Source organism: Centruroides sculpturatus, unplaced genomic scaffold (genome assembly GCF_000671375.1).
Source record: "Centruroides sculpturatus isolate CEXI.00-Female unplaced genomic scaffold, Cexi_2.0 scaffold6, whole genome shotgun sequence".
Classification (NCBI taxonomy): domain Eukaryota; kingdom Metazoa; phylum Arthropoda; class Arachnida; order Scorpiones; family Buthidae; genus Centruroides; species Centruroides sculpturatus.
In genome coordinates, this window is record NW_019384869.1 from 1298946 (window position 1) to 1308386 (window position 9441).

The following is a 9441-nucleotide window of genomic DNA, read 5'->3' on the forward strand; positions in this document are numbered from 1 at the left end:
TACTCTCACCTTTCGAAAAGAAAAACAGACGCAAAACTTAACGAGTGCCTACCCGACAGTCTCACGAATACATAAAATAATTGTTTTGTCAGAAAAATAAAAGGCTGAAATTACAAGGAAGAGTTTCAAAGTTCGGAGGAATAATATCCGATCGGTATATATCGGCTTGAGCGTCGATGTCGACGTCTCCCACACTCCGAAAAGTTTCGAATTGTTGCCCGAAGACAAGGGAAGACCAATCGGTATTCATTAATTTACGTCGCTTTTTCTTGTGTTTGTTCTGTGGGGTGTTTGTTATCCGATCATGTGTTCGTTGTCCGAACATAAAAATCTTTCGCGAAAGTGTTCGTTATCCGATTTGTTCGTTATGCGATCTATTCGTTAACCGATCACCCACTGTATTATATCCTTATGGAATTTTTTGGCCCTAATTGGCATTCTATAAATCCCCGGAGCTCTTTGGCAGTCAATGAGGTCTTTTCTGTTGCACAGAAGCTTAAAAGTGTCTAGTTTCCCTTTCTATGTTATTTTACCTTTTGTAAACAACCCAGTTTTCTTGAATATATTTTGCAAGCATCTTTCGTAAGTGAAAATTTTACATCAATAAACAGAGTCCAGGTTTGATGTATTGTGCATGTGAGCAATGCTATTCAGATGGTCTGTTTCCATTGTTTTTGCATCTTGCATGTGAGCCAATCTATAAATTAAACTCTTGGAGTAACTGTGTGTTGTAGCTATGTCCACAATGTGTTCTAATTCTGACTTCATATCTTCTATTTTATTACAATGGGTGCAAGCCCTTCCGATGGGGGCTTTAAAGGCAGCAATTTTATATCCAAATAGGTCATTAGGATCAGCTGGTATATATAATGGAACAAAATTTGATTTATAGTATACATTGAAATTGAAGTTGTTACCATTAAAATAAATCGAAATATCTAAAAAGTGGCTGCTAGTGTTATTTATTTGATCTAATTCTAGAAACAAGTATATGGATTGTTGTTCGTGAACTGGAGAAATTCATCTATGTTAGATTTAGTTTTCCCAACTATATAAATTTTTCTTTTGTCCTTCAAATCAAAAAAGACATCTAAACAAAAAGACTAGTGCAACAATTCTCAGCCTTTACTAGCCCATGCATCCCTTTCATGAAATAGAAATTTGATATAATCCTAAACATACACAAATTAAAAATAGTTAAATGATGTTATCAAAAGTTTTCAACAGTTGTTCTATATACTTTAATTTTTAATTACAGTAGAACCTGGTTGACTTGAATCAGTCAAGAAAAAAAAATTTGGACTTTGAGTTAAAAAGTTTAGGGTTATGGAAGTTCGGCTAAAAAACAAGACTTTGTGTATTGGTTTATCGGTGACACATAATAAACTATTCATATGATATTTCCCCATGTCTTATTATGTAGAATTGTTGCATCAATGTAAATCTCTTAATGCTGTCCAAAAACTCAAAAATGCTTAACTGAATGGTTAAACAAGCTACTGAGAAATGGATAAAGAGTAATGACATTGTTGTGACCAGAGCGGATAAAGCCAAAATAATGGTGTTAATGAAAAGAGAGACGTATGAGAAAGGATTAATTGAATACCTCTCATTAATTCAGTGTTTAGAAGTAGAAACGAGCTGGGTAGATAAAATGCAAGCAAGAATTAAATGATTTGCTAATACGAAACTAGCCAGGAACATGGGTATGAGGAACATAATTGTAGATGCCCCAGACATGCCGAAGCTGTTCGCTTTTGCAAAGACGCATAAGCAGGGGCAGCAAGGACGCATAAGCAGGGCCTTCCTTCTTTTCGCTCAGGGACTTCGTTCTTTCTAACATAGACGACACCGCATTGCACCGCAGTATACTCGAGTTAGCACATCAGGCTTGTTACAATTCTGTATTCCAATTCAAGATCACTATATACATGCAGAGAAGAGGTGTGCCAATGGGAAGTCTGTTGGCTGGAGACTTATGCGAAATGGTGATCAGAATATTAGAAGGCAAAGTCCTTCCCTCATTTCTCCCAAATATTATCTTGTATGGAAGATATATCGACGATATAATTATCCTTTGGAAAACTGAGCTGGATATAGAACATTTTATGGAAACAATAAACAACAACCCATATGGCCTCGTAGTGGAAATGGAACAACATAGTATGGATAAAGTACATTTCTTAGATATAGTCATAGAAATGAAAGAAAGGGCGGTACAAACTTATGTCTACAGAAAACCTACAGCGGTATCAACATATATACCATATGAATCATGTGACCCATTTTCTTATAAGAAAGCAGTGTTTAGAGCATTGGTAGAAAGAGCCTATACACATTCTTCCACCACCCAAGCCCTCCAATGAGAATTAAGTTACATTAAGAAGATCGCTAAAGAGCATGGTTACAGCAACATTATAAATGGATTGTGTAAGCAGCACCGACGTTTACAGAATCTGGTAGAAGAAAAGGTAGAAGTACAAAATAATGGAAATACTGTATCAAAACTCCATTTGAGTTAACCAGTTTGATTTAACATGTAAATCCCTATGCTAGGGAAATGATGATTCGGGAAAGAAAATGACTTTGAGTAAATGTGACTTTGAGTTAACCAGGTTCCACTGTATTAATTTGCAATTTAAAGTAGAGCCACTCAACCTGTAAATGACCAGCTATCAGTGAATGACTACCAAGATCAATCATTAAAATTCTAAGTTAATGTGTCAAATCACAGCTAAAATTATGCCAGTAAACAATAAACAAGAGTAATTTTTAGACATTTTGTACTGATAAGTAACTGTTATGACTTTCTATCAGTGGATGATTGATTGGGTGATGGTCATTTACTAATCTTTTCAAATTAATAAGATCATTTTTAATTTTCAGACTCATGGTTAGATACTGATTGTGTCATCATTCAGTAGAACAATATACCTTAAACATAGATAGATGTTAGATCTCATTAATTAAGGAAAAATAGCAGTCATACAAAATAATCCTGAACTACAGGCTGTTCACAAAATAAGTATACAACTTGTCACTCTACTAGACATTTATTTTAGATTCAGAGCTTGGAAAATGACAGTCATTTTTCTAATATTGTTTTGAACACATCTTACAGTTGTAAAAAAGTTTGTTTCCAGTACATTATTTTGTTCAAAAAAATTTGATTTAAGTTTAAAAATAAAAGATATTTTATTTGTAGAAGTAAAAGAAGAAATAAAAGAAGTTTATATGTAGGTGATTCAAAATTTTTTAGATCCAGCCAATAAAAATTTCTAACTTTAATTTTTATGGGCTTTAATATTTTATAACCTTCTTGAAAGTCCAAGTGCAGTTACTTTAATCTTTTTACTTTCAATTGACAAATTTCATATCTAAATTAAATCTAAAATAAATGCCTAGTAGGGTGACAAGATCAGTAAATGACCATTTAAGATGAAGATATACAGTGTCCACAAAATAAGTATGCAATAACGCACCTTCAACTGCCGCCAAATTATAGCCCAATGGTATAAGGTAGTTGAAGGTGTGTTATTGCAATGTATCAAGTTTAAAAATAAAAGATAGCGTGTTTTAGATGTGAAACAATTTTGTATACACAGTTTTTTCATTAACATTAAATATAATTTTCTCATCACAATATATGAAATTAAATTACTATACAATTTTAATAGTATTTAATCTCTACCATTATTAAATTTAAGATAAAACTTACAAGTTCTTCTGTTGATGGATCTTTACCTTGATGCTGCAGATTAATTACTTCTTTGTGTTTCTTACCACGTAAATGACTCAGCAGATAAACTTCGGATACAATCTAAATATAAGTTTTTCAAATTAAAACATAAAAAATGCCGTCCCTCAATTATTATTAATATATATTTACATTAATTAGAGAAAATTATTTTTAAAAAATATGAACAAATTCAGATATTTGAACCAGAAATTAAGCTTTGTATTAAAATTTTTCACAAAATTAAAAACACCTCACTTAACATTGTTTCCTCATAATGTCAAGGAACAACACAATACACTTGTTATCACTTACTGTTATTGTTGTCAAATTTTCTTTATTAATAGTAAACTTGATTCTATGAGGTAGGAAATAAATGCCAGAGTCTACAAACATAATCTAATAAAAATAATTTTAACCAAATTACGAGGGCTGTTCAGAAAGTTCGCGGCCTTGCCTCTATGCGGCGCTGCCATAAATTTAATTTTTGGCAGGAATAATTCAGCCATCTGTGCTAGAGATACGATACCAATTTCTGCTTAATTTGTCAAAAAGTTTTGCCACGACAGCTTAGCAGATAGTCAGTGTGCACATGCTTTGTCAAAAATGGAGAAGACGGAGACTCGTGCGGTCATAAAATACCTGACGAAAAAAGGGTTGACCCCATCTCAAATCAAAGCTGACATGGATGAAGTTTTGGGAGAGTCTGCTCCTTCGTANAATGATATATATATATATATATATCATTATATAGTGTATATATATATATATATATCACTCCGAGATGTCTATGATCGTATATCTTGTACTCCTGCCCATTGAAATTAAATTGTTATTATTTATAAATCTGGAATCCAAGTGTCCAAGTGAATCACTTCCTTGTTTCTCTCTCCTCACCTCTACTTTGAATCCAACCGCTTACCCGCGACTGCTTGCGTGATGTAAGAACTTTCCATCGCGATTTCTGGGTCCTGAGAGACTCGGTAGTGTCACACCCTGACGCAGTGTCAAAGAGACACTGACCCTACGGTCATATTTGTTTGATTTTTCCTGACGAATGCTGATTAAGGAGTGGCTGAAAACGTTTGAATGTTGAATTTGGGTGTTTTGCTAGAAATTTGACATTTAGGTGAGCATCTATATAAAACAAATGCTTTTGGTCTACCCCTAAGACTAAACTTAAATAGAGAAATCTTAGGTAGATTTCAAGAAGTACTAAATCAAGAAGATAAGTTAAGTCCGCTGGTTAATTATGAAAATTTTATTGGGCTCCTAAATACGTACTGTGCAAAAATATGTAACAAAGGTTTGACGCGAAGGTTTATACAAAGTTGGTACGATAATAGCTGCTATTATTTTAAGAAGAAAAAACAGCAAAGTTTGAGGCAGTTTCGAAAAACTAATAGGTAAACGGATTGGAAAAGACATATTAACAACAAAAAAGTCTATAATCAGTTGATAAAAGCTAAAATGAAAAGGTATTATGCAAATTTAAATAAATATTTAATAAAAACTAAAGATTCCAAAAAAATTTTGGGAAGTGATTAATAGTTTTCGACAACCTGTTGAACACTGGAAAAGGTCAGTTAATATACCAACAGATGAATGGAACAAATATTTTGATAAATTTTCGATTAGATATAAGGAGAAATTGGCTAATACTAGAATGGAAAAAATGGAAGAATCTGGGTTGACACCAATGGAAGAGATATTTAATATTCAAGAACTTCAATTATGTATCAAGAGGCTCAAAAATAAATCGGCCCCGGGATATGATGGATTTCCTAATAAAATACTAAAACTGTTTCCTATGACAATTTTAAAATATATTGTTAGGCAGTATAATAGATTTTATGTAATAGGTGTAATTCCTAAGTCGTGGAACCAAGTGATATTTCGAATGATGTATAAGAAAGGAGACAGGGCCAGTCCAGCAAATTACCGGCCGATAGCCTTACTTTCGACATTTTGCAAACTTTATGCTTCTAACACAATAAAGTGTTATAAATTAAGACACTTGGTGGGTTTTCTCATCTTTATTTAGATGAGAAAACCCGCCAAGTGTCTTAATTTATAACACTTTATTGTGTTAGAAGCATAAACAAATTGTAAAGCACGGTTTCATATCATCAAAATTTGCAAACTGTTTACTGCTATGATATCGAAAAGATTTATTGAATGGATCAAAGAGGAGAGTCTGATTAATCCAACCCAGTATGCTTTTATATCGGATGGAGGTACTCAGATAACCTTGTTTGTTTTGTTGGCCACTGTTCAATTGCAGTTAAACAAAAAAAGACATAAAGTGTATGCTCTGTTTGTTGATCTCGAAAAGGCATATGATTCCGTGAATGTTCGAGCCTTACAAAATAAAATGTTACAACATAAAGCTGATAGACGTTTGGTTAAGTTGGTAGGTCTTTTGTTTGGCCACTATGAGATGATCTGTAGAGTTAACGGAGGTCAGGGTTGTCTCCATTTGATAGAACGAGGGTTGCTACAGGGAGACCCTTGGTCGCCTTATTTATTTAATTTTTATACTTATGATATTAATGATATATTCGATAATGAAGATGATGGATTTGTGATTGGTAATACAATAGTTCACTCTATCTTGTACGCCGATGATATCATTATTATAGCACCAACGGCAGTTGCCCTGAGAAGGAAAATACGCTTATTAACTGCATACTTTTCTCAATTGGACTTGAATATTAATCCTAAGAAATCTCACATAATGATATTCAGGAATGGAACAAGATTGCCTAAGAAGCATATGTCATTCTTTATTAACAATACGGAAATTAGTATAATCAATGAAACTAAATTTCTAGGAGTGATTTTTTCATCACTACTTTCCTTTGAGAGTCAAATTAAAAATATGACGACTAAATCTAATGGATTAATCCAAGGTATTGCGAAGCTGTTTGCTAGGTCTGGCGTGGGTACGATCCAAACGCAGTTTAAGTTATTTCAGTCCTTGGTTTTTAACTCAGTAAGCTACGCTTCTCCTATATGGTGTTTCTCCAACATTCAAAAATTGGACACTATCCAAAATAAATTTATACGGAGGCTGTTTTGGTTAGATTATAAAACTCCGGGTTGTATACTGAGATTGGAGATAAGCAGATTTAGTCTTATTGCGCTCTTTGTTAAAAGATGTATAAAGTTGTTAATTAAGATAAGAGATGGCGGTGAATTTACGTTTAACCTCCTAAATCAATTATACAAAAATTGCATTAAAAAATTTTCCAGAAGGAATTGGATTTCAAATCTGTCTAAAATAATTAATGATTATGGCAGTTCGATCGAACCATTTATATTTTCGCCGGAACTTGGAGAAGAAAGTTATCAGCAACTAATTCAGAATATACTAGAAATTTCACTATCGCGAGATATAGAAGATACTCGCTTACGAATATTATTGAATCATTATAATTCAATATTATTATATCCAAGTAATAATAGCTATATATTTTCGAGCGCACCATTCTGTATGAAGAGACTGTTTATACAACTTCGACTCAATTCTAGTACACTAGTGATAGACAATAAAGTGTATATATATGAGAATAATCTATGCCCAAGATGTCATATGTCATTTTCTAAATTTCACCTGATTTGTGAATGTGAGAAGAGCCTAGATTTGAGACAGAGATATGATCTTGTAGACTTTAGCAAATGTGAATCGGTGGAAGCTATGTATGGGATGTTCCATCATGCAACACAAAAAAATATTTTCAAATTATATAATTATGTTAAGAAGTTTTTTGATGTTTAATTAATTGNCATTGCTAACAGAGGAGATTACATTGAAAAATAAAAAAAGTTTTAACATTATTTTGTTTGTTGTTCTATTTGAGGCCGCGAACTTTCCGAACAGCCCTCGTATATCTTCTCTATATCAATTAGTCTATGAAAAACTTGGTTTCGTTATAACTTGTTTCACTTAAAGTTGCAATTTCCAAGAACCTATTGATGACGTTAAACAAGAACTTACCATGTATATTTTTAATAGTTACAAAATAATAATACTAAAATCAAAAATTTTTATAGCAATTTAACATTAACATTACAGATGTAACAAATTGATGTTTTGTGATTTTGAATTCCACATATGTCTAGAAGTAAAGATTCACTTTTAATCTGTCAAAAATAAATGGTAATTAATGTATCTCTATGTAATACATCTCTGTAATACAACAAATGGTAGATGGACTCACAGAAAATTTTCAGTTAGGAACTACAATTTTATTCTCATTTCAATACAAATTAAACTATTTGTTGACAAATGCATTTCAGGTTGGCGCAGTACATTACAACCCCTCCTCAGTGTCTTAAAGATAAAAAATTGTGCATGGGAAACCAACACAACTATAACACCAACACATGTTATACATCAATACATCGTACAGGTATCGTACAAGCTCAAAGAGCACTTGAAGTTTTAATACCACCGGATAACCTCATCGTGTTAAAATATATAGTGATATAAACAGTTTACCAACTGTTTATATCACTATATATTTTAACAATTTTGAGAATTATATTATACAAAATTGACAATATATCACTATATATTGTCAATTTCGAGAATAAAATTGTAGTTCCCAACTGAAAATTTGCTGTGAGTCCGTCTACCATTTGTTGGATTACAGAGATGCATTATATAGAGATCTAATATACAGCAATCCAGTTATATAATATAGGTAATTAATATACTTTTCTCAAAGTATAGAAATTGTTAGCATCTAAAGAAGTTCAATCAAATGTCTGAATTGATCTTCAAAATATACAAACATCTAAAAAAATTATTAGTTAATTTAAATTTGTTGTTAAAATATTTATGACATGATAATATCACTAATTCTAAATCAAACTATATGCTAAACTGTTTGAATTCTAACCTTAAAGAAAGTCAAAAATTTAGTAACATTAATTCTTTAATTTCAAAGCATAATTCTCAACATTCCTCATATTTATTAGATAAAACTTAATTTCTTTAGAATTGAATTAACAATATAATATTTTAAAATTTATGATCTTGATTCTGAAAGAATACTTTAGCTTTAAAATTTTTAGATTATCAAAAAGTACAATTCATAAAGTAAATGCTTCAGTAAATCATTAAATCAATTACATACAACCTTGTACAGCAGCAAAAAACTTTATTAAATAAGAGAAAGCTAACATTTTCAGTCATATTTAATGGCCTTCATTGGATCTGATGTTTGAAAAATCTAACATTTACAAATACAGTAGGACCTCAATTATCCAGACTAATTGGGGATGAAGGTAGTCTGGATAAGGAAAAATTTGGATAATCGAAACAAATACTTTAATTTGTCTTTTAATAATAATACAACACATTTTCTTTTTGATGACATATCGGTAATATTAAGAATAAATACTGTATTTAAATCGTGATCAAATTTTCAAGAAACAAACATTCGTATTGAATTTGGACTACTACAGACCAGAGCTATTCTATTCGTTCTATTCTATTCGTCTCCCCCTGGCTGATTCATATGGAGATAATAGCCGTAGTGTGCTTTTTCTCCGATAAGTTCTGACCAGCACTAACAGACTATCTATTGTTAAAAGGCCCTTTGGTGGCGCAAGAAGACGGATTTTATAAAATAAAAAGCAGTTGAAACTGCATTTTTATGAATAAAAATTTGACAAACTATTTATCGTTTTATGAC

General features: G+C 31.8%; 1 protein-coding gene across 2 annotated transcripts in view; it reads right to left on the reverse strand.

Annotated features, from left to right (window-relative positions):
• The window catches only part of LOC111630821 (S phase cyclin A-associated protein in the endoplasmic reticulum-like), a 157472-nt gene that overhangs the window by 61653 nt on the left and 86378 nt on the right, over positions 1–9441 (reverse strand). For both annotated transcript variants that reach the window (XM_023374979.1, XM_023374980.1), the window contains one exon: positions 3719–3820. In XM_023374979.1, the coding sequence (XP_023230747.1) occupies positions 3719–3820 (102 nt within the window). The remainder of the gene's footprint in view (positions 1–3718; positions 3821–9441) is intronic.